At 43.4% G+C, this 27,697-nt stretch overlaps 1 protein-coding gene across 2 annotated transcripts in view; it reads left to right on the top strand.

Annotated features, from left to right (window-relative positions):
- Gabrb3 (gamma-aminobutyric acid type A receptor subunit beta3) overlaps nucleotides 1-27,697 on the top strand; it is a 251,789-nt gene that overhangs the window by 174,707 nt on the left and 49,385 nt on the right. For both annotated transcript variants that reach the window (XM_005082588.4, XM_005082587.4), the window contains exon 4: nucleotides 18,770-18,990. In XM_005082588.4, the coding sequence (XP_005082645.1) occupies nucleotides 18,770-18,990 (221 nt within the window). The remainder of the gene's footprint in view (nucleotides 1-18,769; nucleotides 18,991-27,697) is intronic.

Genomic DNA, 27,697 nt, shown 5'->3' with positions numbered 1-27,697 from the left:
TTCTTTAAAGACACAAAGTTCTTGATATACAGGTCTTTCACTTCCTTGGTTAACATTTTCCCCAGATATTTGATGCTGTTTTTGGCTATTGTAAAAGGTGATGTTTCTCTGATTTCTTTCTCAGTCACTTCATCATCTGTATATAATAGGGCCACTGATTTTTTTGAGTTTACCTTGTATCCTGCCACATTGCTGAAGGTGTTTATCAGCTCTAGGAGTAACCTTGCGGAGTTTTTTGGGTCACTTATGTAAACTATCATATCATCTGCAAATAGTGAAAGTTTGACTTCTTCTTTTCCTATTTGTATCCCCTTTATCTCCCTTTGTTGTCTTATTGCTGTAGCTAGAACTTCAAGTACAATATTGAAGAGATATGGAGAGAGTGGACAGCCTTGTCTTGTTCCTGATTTTAGAGGAATTGCTTTGAGTTTCTCTCCATTTAGTTTGCTGTTAGCTGTTGGTTTACTGTATATTGCTTTTATTATATTCAGGTATGTTCCTGTTATCCCTGATCTCTCTAGGATCTTTATCATGAAGGGGTGCTGTATTTTGTCAAAGGCTTTTTCAGCATCTAGTGAGATCTTTATGCAATTCCCCATCTGTGCTGGGCGCTGTCCAATGTGCTGAGTATATGTCTGTGAACCAGAGAAATGGGCCTTCCCTGCCTACATGCAGGAGAAGAGGTAGCTAGGGAGAAAGGAAAACAGAAAGCAGATGGGTAGGTGCAGAGAGTGAATGCTGCATAGTTGGGAAAGCTGTTTGAACAGGAGATCTGAGCAAACACTGAGCTGGGGAAGTCAGCCAGAGGGGAAAAAAACGTGAAGACTCTGAGTGATTAGGTTTGTATGGCTTATTGAGGAATGGCACAAATAGTTGCTGCTAGAATTAACAAAGTTTACAACATCAAGGTATAGTATCCTAGATGTGGGAAGCAGACAGGTCAGATCCTCCTTGGACCACTGTATAGTTTGATTTGAGAAGTTCTCAATAAATTTCTCAGACTGCTCTACTGGGAAAAGAATTATTTGGGAAGAATAGGAGAACATGCTATTTAGTAGGCTGCTAGAGTAGGGAGGGCAGAAAAGGCAGGCTTAGCCTTGATTTCTAGCAGTGTCAGGATAGGTAGTAGTGGCTCTTTTTATCAAGGAAGAGAGATGTCTTCTCTCTCATTCCATCCCATCCCAATTGTGGAAGTAGTTTTGACTCCTGTGCTGCTGAAGGAGAATTCACACCAGACCCAAACAGACCAAGAATGAAGTCAAATTTTATTTCAGCAAGGAAGTAACAAATCAAGGAGCAGCATCCAGGGTGGAGGTTGGTCCATTCGGAGCATCAACCTCAAGGCTGTCGCTAGTTTCTGGACTTAGAGTCTTTGTCCCCATTTCTCTTCCTCCTGTCGATCTCCTGAAGCAATTGGAGATGGTTCATTTGATGGAATGGGTGGATTCTTTCTTAGAAGCCATTCTTACTCATAATTTACTCTATTACAATTAGATGCTTTAGATACAAGTCTTTGTGTAAAAGTATAACTACCCCCAAAACTGAGAAGTGTACTAGAGCAAAGGGCAACAACGCCTCACTCATGTTCCTGGTGGGAAGGCTTATGGGAGATGATCTGAGCTTGCCAAGACTGGTATTTTGTTTTGACTAGAGTTTGCCTTTCACTTATTCGGCCTCACTATCTCACACTCAGTTACAAGCCCTGTTGCTTACCTCCCCAGCATTCTAAACCTCGTTGTTTATACATTCATTTTTAGCCATTACAGATTCAGGGTAGATCTCTAATCTACAGTGGGGCAGAACTTCAGTGGGTTTGCTACACAAAGTGATGGGTGGGTGAGTTTTGCATCCCTGGAGACTGGGGTTTGAAATCATGTAAGGATGTAAAGCCAGCGTGTGAATTTAGAAGACTGTCTGTCTGGGAGGTAGCACTGGAGGTTTCTGACACACGTTGGGTTGATTCAGGAATTTAAATTTGTCTGGGGTTCTAAAAATAGGAATTCTGAAATTTAACTGGGCTTCACAGCATTCCAATTAGAAGCAGTCCCCTGGGGGCTGGGCAGAGATAGAGAAGGACCAGTGTTTCATAGAAAGAGGGGGCTAGATGCCATTAGAGATGGAAGAGTCCAAGACCCTGATGTGTTAAGAATAAAAGGAAGAAAGAAGTAGAGAAGTTGGTGAGGAACATGTGTCTGTTGAATAGGCAAAAGGATGGAGAAGTCATGTCAGAGATCATAGATTCTGCTAGATTCACAATTCTGTGAACTAATTTTCTTTCAGAATTGTGGAAGAAGACATGAATTTCATATATTGAGAGAATGGATATTTCACTGTTCACAACCAGAGCAGCCAGCTACAGATAAGTCTGGAGAGAAAGCATAGGGCATATTCTTCAAAAAGTGGGATGGGGGGATGAAATGCCATTACTCTATATTCCGAGAGGGAACAGTTACTGCCTCTTCTAGCATTTTGATTGATTATATGAAGATCTACATTGTAGTGTGTGTGTGTGTGTGTGTGTGTGTGTGTGTGTGTGTGTGTGTGTGTGTGTGTCTTTTGGTTTGGAAATGAAGTTTGGAAAAAAAGCTTATGTATTAAAGGTTTGGTCTCACTTGATGGATTCAGTCCTTGAGAAGTAACTAGATCCTGAGAGCTCTGACTGAAGCAATGAATTAATCCTTCAATGGATTCATGATAGCATGTCAATATGAAGAGGTAGTAGCTGGTTGAAGGGAGTATATCCCTGAAGACGTAACCTGCAAAGACCGACCTTGCACCTGGACCCTCCCTGCAATTCTCTGATTCCTGAACACAATGTACTGAACAGTCTGGCTATACTACATACCCATGCTGTCTCAATTCTTTGCTTTACTACAGGCCCGCAGTCACGAGACAAGATGGTTGTGGATTGAGAGTATGAGTGAAATAAATCTCTATTAACTTGTTTTTGTCTCAGATATTTGAAAAATGTGATACAAACCCAACTTAAAAGAAGTATTTCAAAGGAAAGGAATACTTCAAACAGTTCCACACAAAGGTACCATCTAAATATTCCTGCTGAAATTAGTGTTAAGTCTGAAAATGGATATTTTTTTCAGTTAAGTGCAATGTGTCATTGTTAATATTGTAACTTTTCTAACAGCGTCACTCCAACAGGTTCTGAAAAGTAACCAGAAGTAGACATGATATCAGAGATGAGAAAGCTTGGTGTCTAAAAATAGCACTGTCGTCTTAGACAGAGCAAGTCTTTCACAGAGTGTGTCATCACTGATGCATGAGGCTTGTCTTCCAGGGAGGAAATCCATTGACGTATCCTGGCTAGGAAGGCCATCTACAACCCAAGGGCAGCGAGTTCTCATGAGCATACCTTACACGGGCAGTGCATTGGTTTAAAGCAGAACTTCCCATCTCCAGCTCATGATGAATTTAAGGCTTTACTTCTTCATTAACATGGGTGCATGTCATCTGCTCTCTTGTAGTTCAGAGACCTGATTTTAAACACTGCTCGGTTAAGCAAATGTAAAGTCGTAAGCTCTATAACTCACATAGCCCAAGTCACTCCCTTCACAATATGCCGCTCAACTGCATGGCCAAAGTCTACAGGTGTGATGCTCAATAGGATAAGCAGAGGTGCGGGCTACTGAGCTTCACAGGAGCAGGGTGGTCTGAACGGAGAGAAGCTAATCCTCCCTCTCTAGCTGCAGCAACTCTGTCCCATTAGTGAAGTCCCCCATTAGAAGGACTGAGAAGGAAGTGGCTTAGGTTATGTGAGTTTAAAAGCAACTGCTTCCGCATTTGGTTGTTTTCTACAGTCAGTTCTTGTGTATCTTTCAGATGGGTAAAACAGTTTACAAGTCTTTGCATTTCACTCTGAAAGCATGTTAATTAAAGATTATTGTGTAGTAAACCTAGGATAAAACACACACTCCTTTATGCCATGGGTGTGTATCTCCGTAGGTCTCTAATTCTATGTAACACATCTTCAGTGGCTACTGTTCAAATGAACTCATTTAAAAATAAAAGACCATGTGCAGTGACTTCCAGTTTATTAGATATCCTTTGAGTTCATTTACTTGCTGTGTTTTTATGGTATAGGAAGATCAGTTATGTTGCACACTGACTGTGCTGAATTTTTTTTTTTAGTTTCATATATCATATGTCTGAGGTCCCCATTAGACTCAGTGTCTTCTACACACCCTAAGCTTTCTAAAGGACAAAACTTGGTAGTTCATGAACTCTGCCTCTAATTAGTTGTCCTGGCAACGTCAATGGGAGCGCTCACCTGTGGGCCTGGCTTTAGATAGGGAAGAAGTTTAGGAGAGCGTGCCTATCAACCACGTGGTCATTGGATACCTGCAGAAAGCGAGGTTGATGAAGATGAAAATTTGATTGATAAAGAAGGAAGAGGCCTATATGGCACACATGTCTACTTTTGGTTTGCTGGATAGAGTAGGTAGACACTGCATACAGTGGGAAGAGGTTGAGAGCAGAAAAGTGGTGACTTACTGTTGGACCTACTGAGCTTAGTTAGGCTGCAGCTCAAGCCTCTGGATGGGAGATTTCTGGAGGCAGCCAGATATGTTCATGGGAAAGTGGATTGGAGCAGCTGTGCAGAGGGAGGGGCATAGCCTTGCATGTGGATCGGATGTGTCCCCTAAAGGCCCAGGTGTCAAACGCTTGATTATCAACCTACTGGTTGGTGCCATTGGAAAGAGGTGAAGTTTTAGGAGGTGGCCCTAGTGGGAAGAAGTGAGGTAACCAGGGGAGGGGGTTCCACTTGAAGGGAGTCTTCTACCTTGGAAAATGGCTACGGGTAGCTGAGGTAGCTTCAGTGAACATCCCCTCCCCTTTCAGAGCCTTCTGTCTCCTGCTGTCCCTGAAGAAGTCAGATGCCTTCAAGTGTATTCTCCTCTTGTGTTACCTTTGGCTCATTCAGGGTTACCTCTCCCTATTGCAACTCAGATCAGGGACAGTCTACCATGGGGACACTGGTTGGACTCTGAACGGTAAGGTATATAGGATCAGAAAAGAAGACCTGACCTCCAAGGACCAACAGCTTCCTCATGGAGCAGAAATAAGAGAAAAACGAAACACATTGGCAAGACCGTGGACAAGTATAACACAGGAATCCAATCATTGAAGACCCAGAGTCCCGAAGAGAACTGTGGTGTTCTGTGCTTGAAAGTAGGTAGTTCTGGAGGATCTGAATGGAACCAAGAGATAGTTTTCTAGTGGTAGTGGACATTGGGATAAGAATGGAGACAGGGAAGCAGTGATGATTGTCTGTTCAAAGTCATCCAGGCCTTCCATGCAGCAGTCTTTTCTTCACAGAGTGAGGCAGGAATGCTTTTGGGAAATAGACTCTTATTTGGTTAGATTACTAAAGGTCAGCTCTAGAGAGACATCAGGCAAAAAAAAGCGAGGCCTGATCTGATCTTAGGTGGGATTGTGTTTATCCTTTGAAGAGGTGCATTTTGTCACCCATGTGTGTGGATGGCCAAAATGCCCACAGAAGATGATGGGAGGTGGACCCTTATAGAGGCAGAAATGATGTCTATACCAGGCAAAGGAATCTTCTGTGACCTGGAAGCACCTTACCTGTAAGATCGGTAGCAGGAACTTACTGAACCAGATGCAAATGTAGATGTCCTGTGGCTTTTACAGCTGCAGGCCCATGTTTAAATTTGGTTTGGGGGACTGCATTCTTCTTTTTCAGAGGCAGTAAATGTTTTCTCCATTTCCTGCATTGAGGATTCTAGTCAATTACTTAAATACACAACAATGAGCAAAATTTCTATTTCCAAGTACATATCCCTGCCATTTGAGAGATGTAGTCTTTCAGCAGGAAACTATCATGACCCACCATAAAGTAGTCAGGTCTTACACAGAAAGGTGGGTAAGATAGAGTATTGTTTTTAGGTTTCAGAGTGGCTGCACAGGGAGACGGTTTGAGTTTCTCTGACTTTCCCTTGGGGAATGAATTCCACTTTCTCTAGTTTCCCATGAGGGAGTATACAGAATGAGACAGGAAGCAACAAAAGCTGGAGAGAAAATTGGATTTAGTTTCTCTTCCTGAGGTCATCGTGGGCCGCCATTTTTTAGTTGCAACAGATTTATTCTCACGTTTACCAGCCCTGTAAGAGGCTGATTTTTAGTCTTATACATGTATGATTCTAAAGTTCCTTCTCTAAATTAATTTCTTTGTTTGAATTTTATGTCTCCCAATATATTGTGAGCTACCAATAACATTTCCTTCACCTTTGGGTCTGAGACCCTGGTCCATGCTAGGTACCCATTGGGTGACTGCTTGGAACAAGAAGGAGAGAGGAAGTTAGGGAGGAAGAGAAGGAGGCAGGTAATACTCTATCACTGAATACCACCGTACAAATTCAGTGACTAGATACCTAGATAGCATTCAAGCTCTTTGAGGGTAGAGGGATGGTTGAAATGATGAGTAGCAATTTCAGTCGTTAAAAGGAATAGAATTTTAAAACATCTTGTGGTAATACGAATGCCAAGATTTCCCCAGCCTAACCATAGTATAGAAATGCCTGCAGAGGAAGCCACCATCACTTAGGGCTTATGTAACATTGTCTTGGAATAGTTTTCATCTTCTGTGAACTGGAAGAAACCTGTAAGGTCTGGTAGCAGGAACTTGCTGAACCAGATGCAAATGTAGATGTCCTGTGGCTTTCACAGTTGCAGGCCCATATTTAAATTTGGTTCGGGAGACTGCATTCTTCTTTTCAGAGATAGTAAATGTTTTCTCCATTTCCTGCATTGAGGATTCTAGTCAATTACTTAAATACACAATAATGAGCAATATCTCTACTTCCAAATATGCATCCTCATCATTTTAATGAGGTAATTGCCAAGGGATTGGTACCAGCAAGAGGTTGTTTAAATAGCCGGGCAGGCTTGTGTCATTTTGTTGCTGTTGTAAATTCTACTTACATATTCTCAGTGGGTTGTCAAAAGACAGTAACTTCCATATATATTCTTGGTTAATGAGTGGCCCACTTCCAGAAATTCAGCTTCCTATGCTCAGTCATCTGGCTTTCTACTCAGGATAGGAGAGGGAGGCGGTACCTGCCTCTCTTCCCCCAGGTGAATATCCACCAGTCCTAGGCCTGGTTTCCTGCACTGCAAAGCAATCATCTGGCTGCAAAACATGAACCCTACTGTGCCTGGTGTCTCAGCCAGGGATCAGTATACTTCTGATGTCTGCTGAACAGGAGTTATTACAACCTACAGTGAGTTCTGACAGCTGCTTCAGCACATGTCCATGCGTACATGCATACATAAATACGTATTTGAATGAGAAAGAAAAAAATCACACAAGATTTTTAAAGAAATGACTTAGAAATCCGTGGAACCTACCTTCCTAATATCGATACTGGTCCGTTCAGGCAGTATTTAGCAAGATAAAGTGCCCGTAACATGTATTAGTGTTTCATGTTGACTGAAGTAAGGGATGGGGGAAGACTAGGGGGAGAAAGGAGAAGAGGAGAGGGGGATGAGAGGAAGGAGAGATTGAAGAAAGAGAATAGAGGGACAAAACAGGAAAGAGAGAGGGAAGAAAGAGATGAGCACAAAGGAAGAAGGCATGAGAGAGAGGAAGGGAGAAGGTAGATATCATTTTCTCATCAGATTATCAAGGTGTCCTGTGATTCCTAAAAAAAAATGAACCTTTTAAAAATGGTTTTGTTTATATGATTCTCTTTAAGGAAGACTCCTTGTTGTAAATTCAATCCCTAAACCTTTATTTATGCTTGTTCTGTGGTCTTCCTAAAGCTTTGCATTACACAGAGAGATATTGATTTGAGATATCTGAAGATTTGCATAAATTACCATTGTTCAAGTTAAATAAAGTTGATGAAGCTCTCTTACATCAACACAGTATGCCCAAGATTTCTAATCTTCAGTGCTCTGGGGAATGTTGGATGAAGATACAAGTGAACTTTTTTGATTACTGCCCAAATGCACCATCCAATCTGAATTCCAGGGAAATAGTGGCCACGGGAAAGTCTGAAAATATAAACCAGAGAATTCTCTGTCATCCATAAATTTGATGGCATTGAAATCCAAAGGGGCTCAACAGTGGTGGTCTTGCTGTAAGTGGCAGGAAACAAGAGTTCCATGCTGCTTGAAAAGTTCCTTTCAAAGACTTTACTCAAGCGAAGGTGGAATTCTTAACTTTAACTGTGAAAAGAATTTGAGGATGCACTAGTATAGAGTTGGAGTTTATTACGAGGGGAGTTTAGCATATGAGAAAGCAATGTATTCAAACAGACACATACCTAGGCCCTTATCAAGAGACTCATATTAGTTGTCTTAGCAATACATACCATTTTAGTAGTGCTCCAGTTGTATCTTGAAGAATTGGTAAGAAATATTTTTCTTTTTTTTCTTTCCTTTTCCAATAATTGAGATTATAGGGTGGTACTACCTTTGTTGCCTTTGACAAGATTGCAGTCTGATAAGGCAAAACCATTGTTCACAAGGTTTGCAAGAAGTGATTCTTTCTGGTCAGATTCCTAGAAAATTGCAGGTTTCCATCTGGGAAGGAGAAATGCCATACTGGAAGGTGATATCCACTTAGGCTTTAATCGTGATTTATCGTTGTTCTACCATTCTTGCTTGGAACAACTTCATATAAAAGGAATATTGCCTGCATGTAGGGAACTATCTTAGTTGATGTTACTTGTGCTGGTATACTTGACTTAGCCTCCTCCTTCTCCCCTCTTCCTCCTCCTCTTCCTATCTCCTCTTAATGCTGTGTCAGTCTGGGTTGAGGACCATGCTCTCCTTTCATCATCTCTTACCTTCCGGGATGGATTGCTCTCTCTGATGGAGCCCATCCAGGAGTCCCAGGACAGCTGTCCACTCCCCCAGAAGCCTTCCTGGAGAGGATTTGGGGCTGAAATGTAAGGTAGTATGAGGAGAAAGGTGTAGGGTGCCGCGTGCCGGGAAACGAATCCCTGCCCCGTAGCCTTCTGACAGTGTGGCGCCAGTCACATTCGTGAATTGCACCTGCAGCCTCACCAGAAGCCAAGGGGCAGGAGGAGATGAGTGTGAGTTGGCGAGACTCCCGCCCGGTTCTCAATGTCAGTGAGGTCATAGAAAGAACGTTTTACACATGCTTGGCTGAAGGAAGCGGGGAGTCTAAAACCCAGTCCCGTTGCATTACGACCACAAGGGGTGTGAGTCTAAAATGTGAACCAGGGATGCAGGATGCAGGCTGTATAGAAGGGACCCCCTTCCATTTGTACTGACACCATACCACAAACCCAAACAGAGAAGGCTTGTTTTCCTAGACGCACAGCCATGCTCTGACCAACCCTCCAACCGGTAATACTTATGTGAGATCTGACCTTCTCCTCTTGCTGCCAACACCAGATCTAGATGTGCTGACAACCCCAGCCTACTATTGCCGAGAACTTGTGCCAGGAGACAGCCTGTCTCTCCCCAGTCTGTTAATTTAATTACGCTGGCCATCCCTGCGCCTGCCATATCAAAACGGACAGTGCCGGTCCTCATTCCCAACTCCTCTGATCTCTTCCTTCCAGGAACCTGATCCTGTTTCCTGAACCATACTCTTTAATCAGAACACATGCTCTCCCGCGTTCTGTCCCTTCTTGGCCCTTGTTGTTTCCTACCGTATTCTTCTCTGGTGCTCCACCAGGTGTTCCAGGAATGGGAAAGTTGGAAAAGGAAGCCGTAGTCATGGTTCTCTGTTCTTTATCAGACGCTCTTGATGTCTCAGAGAGACCAGTGTGCCGAGTACCTGAATAACTGGCTGTGTCCTCATGCAGATCAGTAACCAGAAAAAAACAATTGTAATCCTTGAGAGACAGGGACTTGGGCCTCTGTGAATTTAACAAGGAACAGAGGCTCTAATATATCACTACCCCTAGACAGATCTGCAAGACATTTGCTTCTGAGTTTCAGCAACGTTGGAGTCTTCCTTTGCAGACAGCAATTTCTACACCTCTAGTGATTCAATTCTAGTGGTTCTCAACCTTCATAATGCTGTGACCCTTTAATATAGTTCTTCATGTTGTGGTGACCCAAACCATGAAATTTTTTTTTTGCTATTTCACATCTATAATTATTGCTACTGTTGTGGATAGTAATATAAACATCTGATATGTGGGATGTCTGATACTCCATTCCCCCAGAGGGGTCATGACCCATAGGATGAGAAACACTGTTCTATGGGCTCCTCCATCAGCAGACTGCTTGTGGTGACCACCCATGGACAATGGTAGGTGTTAACCACACTCCTGTACCTGTCCCTCTGGCAGCAGGCTTTGAAAATACAGCCGTGATGTCAGTAGCCATGGGAAGATGACCTGACCCATTACTTCTTCTTCAAGGCTTATGCATCACAGCCTTCACAAAAGTCCCTTTCCACAAATTTGCCCTTGGTTGTCCTCTCTGGAGGTAGCTTCTTTTGTGTCTCCTCATGCTCAATGTTAGCACCTTATCCAAATTGCTCTTGAATTATAGACCCCTAAAATCAGATTTCCTCAGTCTGGTGATGGCCAACCCATTTAGGGCCCTATTTCACCCAGCTCATCTCCAACAACCAACATTAATTATCACTTGGCACAATGTTCAATAAAGAGGTGTGTCTATAAGTCTGAGAATCTGGTAAAAGACACATGTGTCAACCATACCTGTGGAGACACATTATGTGTTACACATTAGGCTGGGTATATGAGATTGGGTACTTCTTTTATTTGGTGTATAATGCTGCCCCTCTGAGTCCTTCTTAGCTAACAGTAGGTCTCCCAGTTACTTGTGCCTGTTCCTTCCTGGGGTGTGTTTGCCTGGCTATTTTTGAAAGATTTCACCCTCCTCAGCCACTCCTAACTTCATATACTTAGGTGTCAGCTGAGTCTACCTTTACATAAAATAAAACATATAGGATGGAAGAGATAGTACATTTGATTAAGCACTAAGCAAGCACAAGGGCTTGAGTGTGAGCCTCTAAACATGTGTGAAGAAGTTGAGTGTGGTGGGCAGTCTTGGAATCTCAGTGCTTAGGAGACAGAGAATCCCTGGGAATTATTAGCTCTCTACCCAAGTTGAATTTGAGTCCTAGACCGATGAGAGACCTCGTATTACAAACCAAGGTAGACAGATGAGGACAAACACTAAAGGTTATCCTCTAGCCCTGCTGCCCTCCACAGCTCCAGTCACATCGTTTTTTGGTGAAGTCTAGTCACTCATTTCCTAATCCTCCATAGCCGATATTTCTGTTGGCTCTTGGAGCCTTACAGTCATCATTGGTTGCTGCAGACAGGCTTGGAATTCAGATGATGGAGTCTCCAATCCATCCATAGCTTCTTCTGCATCTGGCTCATGACTCCACATGAGGAAAACAGGCTGTATTTGGAAGCAACACATTTTTAAACAGTTGTATTGCAGTGGACGGGGTGGGGGGATGCCTGTAGTGATATATTACTTATGATTTATTAAAACTTTCCTAAGGATTCAGAAAGCTAAGTCAGCCTCATGCTATAGAGATCAGGCAGTAGTTCTGCACAGCTGTAATCCCGGGAGTCAGAACCTAGGAGGTGGTTCTGGAACAGGAACAGGAACACGCCTTTAATCCTAGGACTAAGGATTAAGAGGTAGAAGGATCTGTGTTAGTTCAAGGCCACCTAGATCCACACAAGATTGATCCAGTCCTAAAGAGAAACAGCTCACACAAAAATAATCTCAGCACCTGGGATCACACACCTTTACCAGCATTAGGGAGGTATTAAGACAGGAGAAAGGTCTCAGTATCAGGCATTCCTTCTCCAGGCACATTGAGGAGAGGTAGAAGTCTGAGGCTTGGTGAGAGCTCCTGGAGACACGAACAGTCTGTTCAGCCTGAGGTAAAGGTAAGAGGTAGAGGCTTGGCTGCTTTGCTTTTCTGATCTTCAGCATGAAGGTCTGTCCCCGAGTCTTTTGTTTATCAAACAATACTTTTGCCCAATGTGGGGCACCAGTTGAAAATGGAAGTTTCTGTCTTACCCCATCCTGCAGCTGTTTAGTCCCAAATAAACACACAGAGGCTTGTATTAATTATAAATTGTTTGGCCTATGGCTCAGGCTTCTTATTGGCTAGCTCTCTCTTAATTATTAACTCACTTCTATTAATCTATGTGTGTCTACATGGTGTGGGCTTACCAGTGATGACCAAGCCTCTTGCTTTCTTGGCAGCTACATGGCCTCTACCTGACTCTGCCTCCTGCCTTTCTCTATCCCTGTTTGGCTTTCCTGCCTGGCTAAGTCCTTCCTGTTCATTGGCAGAAACAACTTTATTCATCAACCAATAAGAGAAGCTTATATTCACAGCATATAGAAGGGCATCCCCCTATCAGCTACCACAGTTTTATTCCCTCCAAAAAATGCCTCAGGACCTGGTCCTCTACTCTCCAAACCCTTTCCGAGAAGCCCCTACCAACTTCACTCCACTTTACTCTGCAGACATCTCTAGCTCTCTACCCATCAGGTCCATATGTTGCAGAGGAGACATCGCTAACTTCAAAAACAGTTTCCAGTGTTTCAGGGAGAGGTGGTGGAAGGGGACATGGTGTGGCTGGACTAAATTAGTTCTCTAAATTTGTCTAGACCGAGCCTGGATAGCAGAAGCAATGACAGCACTTGTGTTGTATTTAAATACAAGAGCGAGTGGGAATGTGTCCTGGGATGCTTGGTCACTAATCTCCGGGCTCCATCACAGGACAGCCGCCAGCATCACTTCCCAGCAAAGGAAGTCACTTTTTGCTGCCTCACAATGGCACAAACTAACGGAGGGTGTCTTGGGCCATTCTGTCATCTGCGTCACATTGTTCACTTTCTTTTCCCTTCGCCCTCCAATGTCTGCAAGGAGAAAGGAGCTATTGATTAGCGCACCCATTGATAGATTTGTTACTTCCTTACAAGGCTGAGCATATTCAGTGATCTTGCATTTAAGTAGGCTTTTCTCCTGGCTCCCAAAGCTGTTCCTCCCAACTCAGATTCCTCTAGCAAACACCAAAGGCCAAACTAGGAGGTGCTGCTGAGGATGCAGAGAGCAACACCACCCAAAAATAAAACCTGATCCTGAGCCTTCAGACTGTGAATGACAGCTGGCTCCCCGTGCAAGCTGATGCTTTTTTTTCCTTGCCTCGTGGCAAACCGTGCGAAGCCTGTCTGAAGGGGGCTCTGTGGGGAGCGCTAGACTTCATGACTCAGGCGTAGGGAAGCAGGTGGCAGCTGAAGAAAGACTCATTGGAAACTTCCCTGTTCTGTTAGTTTGGAGAGTTTTATGCACAGAGGAGACCCCGAGTTGATAATGCCACCCATTTCCATGTTGCTATGCTACCTACCACAGCTGCTCGTGTTTGGGTTATTGCACACTGTCTCCTTAGAAGTTTTTATAATAGACAGCGTGCAGGTCCATTCTCCAGCAGTTGTGGCTCAGTGCAATGTCTGACATCTCAGGGCCTGCAAAGCCAACACACTCTACACCTCGTCTTTCTGCTTCTAAACGTGCTTTGTACCACGACCTATGCGCTCTTGCCTGTTGAGATCTTGGTTGCATGGCTAACTTCCCTCCCTCCCATGCTGCACTTAAGAATGCAAGTGGAGCGTGCATTGGTTTCTTTTCCTGTGGCCATAACAAAATGCCTGGCGAAGGAATGTGCGGGAGGAAGGGTGCGTTTTTGGTTCACTGTTTGAGGACATATTCTGTTACGGCAGAGAATATTGAAGTAAAGGTCACATTATGTCCACTGCTAAAACAAAGAGGGATGAATTCTTGTGCTTGACTCCCTCTCTCCTTTTTATTTAGTCTAAGACCCAGCCTGGAGAATGGTGCCATCCACATATGGGATGTGTTTTTCCTCTCAACTTATCATAGAAACTCTGCCGCAGACATACCCAGGGGTTTGTCTCCTAGATAATATAGATCCTGTCCAGCTGGCCTTATTGACCATCACAGTTCTATACCATGTCAAACTGAAACTTAAGTAGATCATTTTCAAGTCCTAGTTTTCTGCCCCTCATCATAGTCAAAATGCGTTTCCTCCAACTTGAAAAGTCCCTCTATTCTTTAAGAGTTCTTACACTCTCCAGAAGTGTATGTGCATGAGTCCCCATGAGCTTGGTTAAGCTGACTCCGTAGATTTCCCCTTTATGATCTTCATCTCCTTTACTCACGTATTCCCTCCTCCCTTTCTTGGATTGGATTTCCAGAGCTCGGCCGGGTGCTTGGTTGTGGATCTCTTCATCTGGTTCCATCAATTACTGGATGAAGGCTCTGTGATGATAGTTGGGGTATGGAATGCAATGCTCAGCGTTAACACAGGGGGAATGGGCTTGGTCCTGCCTCAACTTAATAGGCTAGGCTTTATTGACTCCCCATGGGAGCCCTTACCCTTGGGAAGAGTGGATGGGGTGCAGGGGGTAGGCTGGGGGCAGGTAAGGTGGAACAGGAGGGAGGGTGGGAGAGAGAACAGTAATTGGAATATAAAGATGAAATTAAAAGAAAGATAGAAAGAAAGAAGTGTGTAGAGTCTTTTCTGAGACTTGGGCACTTTCCTAGCACTGAGTTTTTATGGCGTAAGATCAGACAAGTTTCATTTTTCTAACAGCCAGTGGCACAGAATAAATGTTCCCTTTACAAAACAGAGAAATGAGAACAAAGCGAGGAATTATCAGACCCCAGTTCCCAAACCAAGAAGGGGAAATGTGGAATCCTCCCGCTCAGTGTTAGGCATCTAGAACTTCTAATGGAACCGCCTGAGATCCAAAGGGCTTGAGTAGCCTCACCCTCCAGCTCTGACGTCCTGTAGCACACATAACCTCTTGCTTGGGTGAACTCTGCTCCTTGCATCCAACATTCCTCAGCCAGCACCCCAGGGCCCTGGCATTGCCACCCTCCTGTAGTTTCCATTCAAACTTGTACTTTTCCTTCACAGTTCATGCAATGGATTCTGAGGTCCAGCTCCTATGGATGTGTGGCTTCAGTAGCCTTCTGGAAACTTGGCTTAAGCCTTCCATTCCCTCTTTTGTTTTGTTCTGGGTCTCCTTATGCAGTCTTTGCTGTTTCACTGACCTTGAGCCCCCTATATAAGCCAGACTAGCCTCAATTTCTCAAACACCCATGTGCTTCTGCATCTCAAGTGCTGGGATTGGGTGAGCACCGCCATGTCTGGCTTCCATCCTTCCGTTTGTTGTGTATGTATAACTAGCACCACATGGACTACCACCCAGGGTCCGATACTGTCTTCAGAAAGTAACATGACTTACTTGGCACACAGTTTATTTGCCTCTTTTGGCCATCTATGCTGACCCTGGGACGCATGTCCATAGTTGGCTGTTTGTGATCAGGGAAGCCTTTGGCAGCTTTCTGCATTTAGGCTCTCTCCTTCTGGTTAATTTTGATTTTCACATGAGGTATTCTTCAGTGTGAGGGGTTTCTGCCCTCAAGATGACCTTTCCAGCTGCTGAGAAGGGAGCTAGCTGGTCCTTGGAGGGGCTCATCTCCTTAACGACGACCACTGTTGTCTCCTCATTCTTCCTGTCTGAATCTTTAAGCTCCTTTCCCTGCCAAAGGGCACACTTTTCTTATCATTTTGTTCCAGTTGGCTGCTATCTTTCACTGCCCACCTGCAAAAGAATAGTGAGCAGTAGATGACTTAGTCTGAATGCTTGCCTGGCTTGGGATTCCCTCCACCAAGCCATTGATCCATAACTTTTGGATTCAAGATAGGGGCTGAGAACATCCAGACTCTTTGCTGGAGTGTAACCTAAATGGCTCCTGGCCCGGTCTCAGAGTCTGTGTTTCCCCTGAGGACCCCCTTGAGCTCGTCCTCTGCTCTCTCAGAATCCCCATCAGAGATGTTTGTATTAATTCATGGAGCATTTTATACCTGCGTACAATGTGTTTTGGTTTATCCACACTCTTCCCCCATCTCCTCCAACTTGTGCCTTTCTAAAAACAGTCCTACGATTCCAATTTGTCCTTCCCATAGACTAATGAAGGTGGGTCTGACCACTGGAACGTGGGCAACTTAACAGGTCGCCCATCTTCTCAATACTCTCTTACTATGATGGAAAGGTGTTTTTCTCATATCAAAACACCTGAAAAATCTTCTTTTAGAAAAAGGCTTATTTTGGTTCACAATTTGAGTGCACAATACCTAATGACAGCCCTAGCTTGGTGGCAATAGTATTGCATTCACAATTAGGATGCACGGAGATGAATGGCTCCTCTCAGCTCAACTTTTCAGCTTTTGTGTTCAGCTCAGAATCCCAGCTAACCCGCAGAAAAAAAGTGCTAGCCGTGCTTAGAGCAGGCTGTTCCACTTCAGGCAATCCGATCTAGAAACTCCCTTGCATAACACCCTGAGCTTTGTTTCCTAGGTGATCTAGATCCTGTCAAGCTGACAGCGTTTTCCATCACAAGATGCTTGGGCACGGGAAATTCAGCATATTGGGAGATGGCTGCCAGTGAAGGAATAACAAAGGGAAGAATACAGCACACTGTGTGGGGCCCACATAACAACATGCCAGTGGGAACCAAACGGCAGAAAAGGAAGATTGCCTCCAAGTGAGGCCTTTCTTTAATGTTTCCATTAAAAGTATAGGTGAAGGTAAACGTCCCAGGATTGTTTAACTTAGGTGATTGCAAGGTTCCTAACCACAAGACCCTTCTTAGTCATTTATCACCTAAGACCTAGGCCACAGACTATTATGAGTTGTCAGGGGCTGCGTACAAGTTCCGCAAAGGAAGGGCTAGAGTTAAACACTGGATCCATTGGCTCAGATGTAAACAGGTGTGCTGATCCTCATGCTAACCCCGGAAGCTGTCCACTCTGTGCAACAACTGGGCAACCCTGGGGAGGTCAGCTCCCCCAGCTCAGAGGAGCCACAGATGTCAAGCTTGGGAAAACTAAGATGCATGGTTTGATGTACTTGGTAGTCATCCTGTCACATGGAACTATGTTGGAGCTTTTCACTTTTCTGATACTTACACCCCAGTCTCTGCATCCTCAGTCACTGGGATGGGGTCCAGGTTTCCTGCCCTGTTCATACTCTTGCAAATATATAAGTGTTGCAAACTAACAGGCATGCCATGCTCCCTGCTTTCTCATCGAGCTTCCACTAAGCGTAGACCCGTGGAAATCTTCCGGTTTTGTGGTAGGGGTGCAGCTGAGCCTGTCTGTAGACAACACGACAGTCTCAGAGCTCTAACTCTCGATGTTCTCATGAGAAATTCCCACCCTTCGGGTACTCCTGCTTCATTTAAATTCATATAAAATCTGAGACGCCGGTGTGCATGGCTTGTGCCTCTTTCCTTTCTCCTCTGCCGTTTCTGTAAAGGCCATTAGTTGTGCTGGAGTCTCACCTATGCTACGCGTGCATTCTGACCCCGAGCTCTACCTCCCTTCCATAACTTGTGTTTTGTTTAGACTTGGTCCGTCCTTGTGAGCTTTCTTGAAAGCTCTTGCCTGGCACATCTGGACAGGAAGGTTGATATCTGTTCTTTCCCATTTTTAATCATAACACATATCATTTATGTGTGCAAATGAGACCAACATGGGGAACTGCCATGTGAGGTAGTGGTTCATGTTAGCCCCCGTTGCCCAGGATGGACTTTTTTGGGGGGGTTCGAGACAGGGTTTCTCTGTAGCTTTGGAGGCTTTCCCGGAACTAGCTCTTGTAGACCAGGCTGGCCTCGAACTCAGAGAGATGCGCCTGCCTCTGCCTCCCGAGTGCTGGCATTTAAGGCGCGCGCCACCAACGCCCGGCCCAGGATAGACACTTAAACAGGCTTGCTCCTCATGTTTCACTGCCTGTAAGATGAGTGGGTTTGCAGACATGGCCAACGGACATGTGGACTCCCTGCTGTGGAATGTACCTACATGTCTTCAAGTTTTCATCTCGGTCCCTTAATAACAGGGTCCAGAATGTCCCGTGACTCTCATCATATTTTCTGATGTCTGCATCTGTGTACATTCATGCGATCCACATATCCTTGTTTGCCTGTTGGGCATTTGGGGTGCTTTCAACCCTGCCAACTGAATTAGCTGTTTTGCCAATAACAACAACAAGAAGCAAAAATCACTTTATAGTTCCCTGAGTGGGCATTTGCTGATTGGTTGCCCCGAGGCAGTGCGGTGGTTTCCTCCCGTGTCCCCATGTGACTCAGGCTCCCATGTTCCCCATGTCATCATGTTATCTCCAGGTGAGGTCATGGCCTAGTTAATTCAGTATTGTAAGGGCGAACTAAGAGGCAAAGAACATGTGACAGTCAGGGCACAATTCCATCTCACAGGCCGCTATATCTCCAGTGGGTGTTTCTGGAAGGCCTCTGCGAGGGCAGAAGAAAGAGGCTTCAACTACAGAGATGGCATTGTAGATAGAGTTCATCCATGCCGTTTGGTTAAGACGCTGTTTGGTGGGAAAAGAGGAAGCCAACCAAGTTCCCTGCTGGCCATCTGATTTTACAGTAATGGTAGATCTTTTATTCCTGTATGGTTGTCTCAAAATGCAGCCTGTCTGGTGCCTGTAACTAAGTGAAGCAAAAATTTCCTGTTATGCCACCCATCTCTCCTTACATTGTGCTTATTAAACTCAGTATTTGCATTCCCAAGGAGGTGTCCACGGCTCCCGCCCATTACAGGACATGGGATTCAGCCTGGATTTGTCACTGCATGCGGGAGTTACACCTGTGTTGAGCACAAACTAATTTTCTTTCTTTTCTTTCTCTTCCTCCCAGGATTATACCTTAACTATGTATTTTCAACAATATTGGAGAGATAAAAGGCTCGCCTATTCTGGGATCCCTCTCAACCTCACGCTTGACAATCGAGTGGCTGACCAGCTCTGGGTGCCCGACACATATTTCTTAAATGACAAAAAGTCATTTGTGCACGGAGTGACAGTGAAAAACCGCATGATCCGCCTCCACCCAGATGGGACAGTGCTGTACGGGCTCAGGTCTGTCTGCTCTGCAGGGCTGCTGTACGGGCTCAGGTCTGTCGTCTGCTCTGCAGGGCTGCTGTACGGGCTCAGGTCTGTCTGCTCTGCAGGGCCAGTTTTGAAGCTATGTGGTGCACTGACATTGAGTTTCTCACTTAAGATGATTATAGTAAGTGAGAGCATGTCCTTAAATTAATTGGTAAATATCCATGAAACAGTCTGAGCTTTGCAGAAAGGAAAAATCTCATCACTCTCCGATTTGGGGCATTACTGTTTTACTATAAATAGCCACCACAGTTGCAAAGTAGCCTTCTTGTTTAGTTTCTATAGAATTGGGTTGCCATATCTGAGAACACAGATTCCCATATCATAAAGACCTGTAATTAATATTGCCCTGACACTTGAGAGGCTTTAATAATTTTTTCCCCAAAACTAGCTGCAATGTTTAGAAGGTGTCTCCTACACAGATTTAAGGTATAATCTCAGAGGTACTCTCTGGAGGCAGTGCCACTGGTGTTTATGGAGATGGAGTTGAGAGCCTTACACTTGAAGTAGAGATTTGTCCAAGGCTTAACATATAGTCACTCACCTGAAAACCACACTGCCTCCTGAGCTACACAGAGGAGGCCCAGCATTTCCCTTGATGGGAAATGACCTGATCTTCCTATGATGCTCCATTCTGCTGTGTTATAATTGTATATTATCAATTTTCTGAAAGATACTCTTAAGTCCTCCATTTCTGAATGGATTGTACACTGATTTTGGTTCTGTGCTGTTGTGGTTTCGTATGGACGTGTGTATGTGCCTGCCTAGCTTTCTTGATGCCGTGGACTAGAAGTGGCCTTGAGATCTTCTAGGAGTGGCCCACAGTTTTGACTGGAACCTATGTGGGTCTCTTGGAGGAAGACCTGTCTCAGGTCGTTGCTTAGTCCAGACCCTTTTTCAGACTACTCCAACAGGTAAAAGTAAAACCCAAACCAAATGTGTTGAAATCTACATCTTGTGACTTGTAGGGTCTCTACATTATGTAGAGAAGATAATTTAACTTTGCCCTAACTAGAAAATGTTGAATGCTTTCTTCAACCAACCACAGTATTGTAACAAATTGGAATTTCTGACAAATCAGACCTTTCTAAATGTAAGGGAATAACGGTGCTTTGTCAATAAAAATATGGTGATAATTCACCGAAGTTTAGGATGATGTTTCTGTGGCCAGGTTTATCATTTTATAATTCTGTCCCGCAATGCGACACTTGGCTTTGGCGTAATAGGTTCTAATAGTACTCTGGTCTCACTGGAAGAGTACCTACAAAGACGTCTTTGGGATATAAAATGGAAAGCCATTTACCTTCCTGTCCACTTCCCTCACCAAAGTTGTGGCAGGCATGCCACAAAGTTATGGGTTTATACCATGCCTGCATTCACATATGTGTACGGGAGTGTGGGTGGCCGTGTTCATGCCTGTGCGTGCCTGTGGATGGATGTCTGTAAAGGAGGGAAGCTGGGAGGAAACAGCAATGAAAATCTCTGACATTTGGGCTTTTTAAAACAAGGCAAGCTCTTTGGGCTCTCTTCTTTTTTTAATTTTTTTATCCTTCATTTATTCATGCATAGAGGGTAGAAGACTACCTGAAGGAATCGTTTGTCTTCTTCTGCCATGTGGGTTACCAGAATTGAGCTCAGACTTCAGGCTTGCTGGCTAGTGTCTATCCCCATGAGTTGTCTTGCTGGCCCTGCATTCCTTATTTTTGTGATGAAAGTGGACTATATCAATTTGCCCTTGTTAAAATCAAAGGTCCTTCACTTTGGGAAGTGGATTTATGTGACATGCATGTGACTGCTGTAATGAGTCTATAGATTTCATTTCAAGGTATTCAATTTCGTGCCAAACAGAAGGTAAGAGTGAAATTAGAAAGAAAACCAACCAAACGAACAATAAAATATTTTCTGAAATTGTGTCTTTACCTCACACTTGGCCTGCAAATAGTTAAGCACCATTGCAGCAGTAAGTCATGGGACCTTTCGTGATAGCCTTGGCACAGTAGCCTGAGAATAATCGCGTTGGTTAACTTTCCATCAGTTACCTGCAACCAGGAAGCAGATTCCCATGCAGTCTTTTTTTTTCTCCAGGCACAGTTGCCTCGTGCTTCTCTGAGAACCTTTATTGAGAATTTCTGTAACAATTCTTCAGATTTCTGTGGACCTACACAAATCACCATGTGTGCTGGCAGACCAGCAGCATATCCTATGCCTACAGTGTCTGCACTGTTAGCTTCTGGCTTCTTAGAAGGGGACTAGCCTGCACATTTCAATCCTGAAATTTAAGACATCATATCTTCACGCAGTTTAACTTGAGCTTTTGACCAAGAAGCACATCAATAATTAAAGACGCTCATTATTGCTTTAAAGTTCACATATACCCGTGTTCATCCTGTGCCAGTCTATGACATATATTCCAGCCTTTCATATACAAATACATACAGTGTTTCTCTATGAAAATAAGGCACAGGTGCTCTTATCAGTGTTAGTCTTCACCTTGCCCTCAACCCTTCTTTCTTTTACTGTTACACTTGCTAAATCATAGCAAAAACATAGCAAGCCAGATCTAAACCAATATCTCAAGGCGGGACTATACGCTGCATCATTTGGTATATAGGATCAGATGCTCCTCTGTTTGTAGTATTGTGGCATCTTTATTAAACTCATCAGAGGTTGAACATATTGTAATCATAATGCATAGACTACTCCCAGCCTGCAGAATGTCAGTGCTCAATGGGAGCAGTGCAATATACATGTTGGCTGTCCCTGAGGTCAACTAGATGCTGTGGATTCTGCTGATGCCTAGCACTGCAACAGGACTCCTGGGAAAAGAGCAAAATTCAAAATCCAAAGTCTGTTTTGTCCTGAAGACCTTTGCTTTCACATGGAAACCTCCTAAAGCTGAAATTCACCCTCTCCATCAGTTGTGTCTGTCCTGTGTGTGGGAACGGAGGAAACCAGCCAGACTCCCCATACTTCTGGCTTTCTGTCGATGTCCTCGTGAAATGCTGCTGTAGAAGTCCCACCCAGAATAGGGCACGGTCCCCCTGGTTGTGGGTGTAAGTTGGAACGCTTGCACCTGAGACTTGCAGTTGAATTTTCCACTGTTGGACATTGAGCTCTTCCTTCACTCCAGCTATTGCTCACACTGTTGGTCAAACACTGCTTTGAGTCTCTGGGTTTCTTTTACATCACACACAGCCATGATGCCCCAGGATCAAGGGGGGATTCTGCATTTTCAGGAGTAAGATGAAGCTCTTTGGCTATAGACCAAAGGAGGCATACATTAGTGCCTCAGATCAGCCTTGTTCTGGGAAATCATTGATCTTTCACTCTGCTGATGGGCTGATCCCCAGCTTCTCGAGTACAGAAATTCTCTACCGGTAATGAAAGGTCAGTGGCCCGGGGATCTGTTTCTCCCAGACGTTCTAGTGTCTCGAGCTCAAACTTTGCACGCACAAGTTCCTTAGTGGTCACTGACTTGGGCACAGCTGACCACAATGACTGACAAAGCTTCTGCACAGGGTCAGCTTGCTATGTAGCTAGAGGATCTCAGGATGAGGCACAATGCATCTTTTAAAGTTTCCTTTGGGCAGTCATGCCTTTCAAGGTATCAGAAAGAGCTTGGCTGCTGAGAGCTTCTTGACTCAAGGGCCATCATCTGCCTCTGCCTGAACAGTTTCTCTACTTTGTCCTACTACCTATCAGAAGATGGAATTATCTTCCTGCCCAATCTTCTCTATCTTCTTTTTCATCTCTACATCTTCCTTTGCCATTAACCATATTATTTTGCCCCCATTAAACATTGTGTTGTTCTGTGCTAAGGGTTAATAGGGAAGTTACAAATATAATGCTGCTTGCCCTATAAAGCACCTGAGGTTGAATGATGGTTATCAAAACAAGATAGAATATTTTGATGGTAAATTGAAAATATTTTTCACATTGTAATGTTCCTGCTTGCTGTTAAAAACTGCTGCTGAAAATTAGTAATGCGACCATCCCTAAGGTTAAAAGTTTGAATGCATTACTAAATGAAACCAAGAATGGATTTTTCAAAAGATCTAAATTGAGTGTTATAATTGATTTAGCTTCTTATTCTGAAGCTGTATTTTTTATGGTCCATGAGTTCAAATCTCTATTTACTCCAAGGAAGGTCTGAGCTTACAGAAGTAATGGGGCCTCCAACATGTTGTAGTCTCCACTGAACCCAGACTTCATCTTTACAGCTTTATGCAGTGGCATTTCCTGGCCTTGTTTTCAGGATTCCTCTGTTACATCATGCCTATCCTCAGCAGCTCTCTTAAGTTTGGAGAAAGAATCTATGATCTCCGAACTCTTGAACCTTTCATGCTTCCAAGATCACTGTTATGCGGAGTGCACTGCCAAGTTTGTTGTCCAGCTTAGGATGGATTCTCCTCACTTTGGACCATGCTAGCAGTGACCTTTGCACACAGTTGCTTTTCCCTTAGGAACAGAAAACTCTTCAGACTTCCCTCTTTGACAGGCTAGAAGCATACCTGGAAGCCTTTGCCATAAGTACACCATTACCATTATTCTAGTGCAGCCTAGGGAGGTTACATGTAATGGCTCCTAACTCCTTAACAAGACAGCCTCTCTTTCTGCACGTGCATTGACCGTAACGTTAAGCTCACCAGTGCTTTCCCATGTAAACTGCACACTTTGTATTTCTTTATGTCCCACTTTATCTTTTTCATTGTAGATCTGAATAATAGTTATCAGCAATAACCAATCAAAAGAATCAATGTTATTCTGACTGCCAAATAGTTTTTAGCATAGCTTTGGGCAAGGTCTTAGGACAGGGACAGAATGCATCCACACCATTTGTCAAAAAGCCCATGATCGACCTCTATCTCAGCCACTAATATTTGAATTTGAAACCTCTCAGGACTATTGTCTTCCAGGCCCTAAACAGAATAAACCATTAAGTTCTGTTCCTGGCAAAAATAGGATTTCTAGTTCAAGGTTTCAAAGTCTCTCACATCCCCCACCCCAAAATTCAAATGGTCTGGTTCTTCAAAACCAGGAGTCTCTAGTGCCAACTCCTTTACTAGATACTTTTTAATTGCTGTGATAAGACATTATGAGTTTATTTAGGTTTACAGTTCTGGAGGGAGAGTCTGTAATGGCTGGGGAGACACAGAAGCAGGAAGCCAAGAGCAGGAAGCTGAGAGATTGCACCATTAGTCATAAAAACACAGCATAGAGAGGACATTGGGAGTGGGGGTAAGGCTGTAAGCATTCAAAGACTGCTCCTAATGTAAAGTTCTTCCAAAAAAGTGATACCTCCAAAAGGTTCCATAATCTCCCCCAAACAATTCCATCAGCTGGGCACCAAGTATTCAAATATGTGAGCTTTCGAAATACCACATATATGAAATCATCTAGCCACACTAGTCTTATTTCTAGTAATTTAGTTAACACTCTTTTTTAATTTAAGTTAGAAACAACCTTGTTTCACATGTCAATCCAAGCTCCCTCTCCCTCCTCTCCTCCCCTGAACTCCCCACCAGGTCCCCCAGTCCCCCACTCAACCTCCACTCCAATCCCCGGGGAGGGTGAGGTCCTTCATGGTGGAACTCCAGTGACTGTCATTTCATCCAGGGCAGGGCCTAGGCCCTCCCCCAAGAGTCCTGGCTGAGAGAGCCTCCTATATTGTGACATGGGCAGTCAAAGTCTATTTGTATGCCAGGGATAAATACTACCCAAGGCCCCATAGATTGCCTAGGCCTCCTCACTGACAACCACATTCAGGGGGTCTGGGTCAGTCCCATGCTTTCCACACAGTCATTAATCTGGGGTCCAAGAGCTCCCCCATGTTCAGGTCAACTGTTTCTGTGGGTTAAACCAGCCCAGCCTTAACGCCTTTGCCCATGAGTTCTCCCTTTTTGACACTGGATTCCAGGAGTTCAGCTCAGTGTTTAGCTGTGGGTGTCTGCCTCTGCTTCCATCAGTTGCTGGATGAAGGTTCTGTTTCCCAGACTCTCTGGCAATGGCATTGTAGTCTGGCACTCCCCTGATCCATATCTAAAATCCATAAATGAGAGAGTACATGCCATGTTTCTCTTTTTGTGACTGGGTTACCTCACTCAGTGCCATCCATTTGCCTGCAAATTAAAAAAAAATGGAATCTTTAGTTGACATTCTTAAACATTTTAGTTCTATACTTACATTGTTTATTGTAGTGAGTTTTTCTTCATTCAAAATAATAATTTTTCCTCAATTCTTTTCCCTGCTGCACTGTACTGACTTTGATTTCCAAAAGAGAGATGAGCTGACAGTGTACAAGCACCAGCTCATTGCCCTATGACCAGGGTACTGCCTGTGCTCACCATCAAGGATGATGGCACTTTCTATTTAGGGTAACTAATATGTATTCTTTTAATTCCCAGTTAGGGAGGGGTGTGTGTGTGTGTAAGAAGAGAGAGAGAGAGAGAGTCTGTTAAGTGGTTTCCAGACATTGTGCTATACATTGCCCTATGACCAGGGTACTGCCTGTGCTTACCATCAAAGATGATGGTACTTTCTATTTAGGGTAACTAATATGTATTCTTTTAATTCCCAGTTTTAGGGATGTGTGTGTGTATGTGTGTGTGTGTGTGTGTGTGTGTGTGTGTGTGTGTGTGTGTAAGGAGAGAGAGAGAGTCTGTTAAGTGGTTTCCAGATATTGTGTTATACATTGACACATGGCAAGTGTCATGTCCCAGTTTACATTTATATTTAACAACTATTAAAATGATGACCACTGCCAGACAAATGTTTTTAACTGTCAGAAGCAGATATTACTCCTTCATGCTGTGTTTGCATGACTATTTTCTGTGACTGCTATATTTATTCATTTTTAGATGTTTATTTTTATTATACATTAACAATTTATAATTACATCCACCTAAGGGGTAAACATTGGCGTTACGATTTATGCATTCAAAAACGGAATAATTGAATCAAACCAGGTGTCACATTCCCCCTTAAGTATTTCATCTCTTTTGTGGTGAGTAAACTTGAAATTTCCTTCTAGGAATTTCGAGTTAGCAATTTTGAAATATACAGCACACTCTCATTCTCCATGCTGTGCAGTAGATCTTAAAAATAATATTCCTCTCTGAGTCTTTGTATCGATTTATTGCTATCACCTTCCTTCTTCTCCAGTCTTTGTCAACCCCATTCTTATATCTACTCCTTTGTTGGGTTGCGTTAGGCACACATTACAACAGTCTGTTTTTCTGTGTCTGGCTTACATGGCATAGCTTAATGTTTACATCCATTTACATCCATGTTGTCAGGAAGGACAGAACCTTCATTGCTGTTGTTAACTAAACAGTGTTGCACCGTTGTGCTACACTTTCTTCTCTGTTAATATGTTGGTGGGTAGTTTGGTTGACTCGAAAATGTTACAGTTGCACTCTGCATGGGAGTGTAGGTATCTCTTGAACAAGCTGACTTAAAATCTTTGGGGTAAATACTGAATTTCCAGGGAATTTTTTTTAGTGATTGAAAAAGCCTGTATACCACTTTCTGTAATGGCTAGGCTAATTTACATTCCCACCAACAGTGTACAGGGTACTATTTTCTTCCTGTCCTGGTTAATGCTTCTTTATGATTTTCACTGTAGACACCCTTATATGTGTGTAATGGTGTTTTACTGTGCTATGAACTTATTATCAGTGATTCTGAGAATTCTTCATATGTTTGCTCACCATGTGTTTGCCTTATTTAGAGTAATGTCTCCTTATTAAATATGAGTGTAAACTCTCCATAAAAGTACCTTCCCCAAAATTTTCTGACTTTCAGTAATCTGACTTCTGTTAAGACACGTGATATGTAGAAACTTCCAGAAAATATGAACCAATTTGTTGGAATTCCATCTAATGTATAATTATACATGTATAATGTATTATACATTAGAGAGCTAGTAGTATGGAGTCTGCACATTTATGTGTGCTATGTGTCACACACAGTCTAGTCACACAAAATGCTAGAGTGCATTTTGATGTTTTCTAATTTCTCTTGTGTTTTGATATAATTAATCAAGAGGATTTCTCTTTCTGCATGCCCTGGCATAGAGTATATGATATAAGGTTTCTTATTCTTAAGAAGGTTGGTATTATTTTAAACATTTGTATGCAAATATATCCTTCATGTGAAAATATTTTAGGCAGACTTTTCTCTCTTTTTTATTAGTTCTTTGAGATTTTGTACAATGTATTTTGGTCAGATTTACTTATTCCTGAAACTTCTTCCAAGTGTATCATCTTTCCCTATATCCACACAACTATGTGTCTTTTTAAAAAACAATCAAGTCTAATTTGTGCTGCCCGTATATTCTGGTAGTGTGACCATTCCACTAGAGCATGGTCAACCTAACAGGAGCCTATCCTCTTAAGGAAAACTGATCATCTCTCTCCTAGCAGCTAAAAATTGCCAACAACTCCTCAGATGGATTGAGATGTCATTGCTACCTCTCCCCTCGATGATGAAATTTTTTTCTGGCATCCAGAAAGCACTGATTAATTGCAGTTATCCATGTCCTCTGGGTTTACACTCTTTCCACTTGCTATTCTACAATCTTTGCAGAAAGGTTATGATATGAATGTCCCATTTGTGGCTGAGATTCTTGCCACCTTTTATTTTTCTGGACCTTGATCAGTCATGGATCTCTGTGTTAATC

Source organism: Mesocricetus auratus, unplaced genomic scaffold (genome assembly GCF_017639785.1).
Source record: "Mesocricetus auratus isolate SY011 unplaced genomic scaffold, BCM_Maur_2.0 Super-Scaffold_100030, whole genome shotgun sequence".
Taxonomy (NCBI): domain Eukaryota; kingdom Metazoa; phylum Chordata; class Mammalia; order Rodentia; family Cricetidae; genus Mesocricetus; species Mesocricetus auratus.
This window is presented reverse-complemented; position numbering and strand designations above follow the sequence as displayed.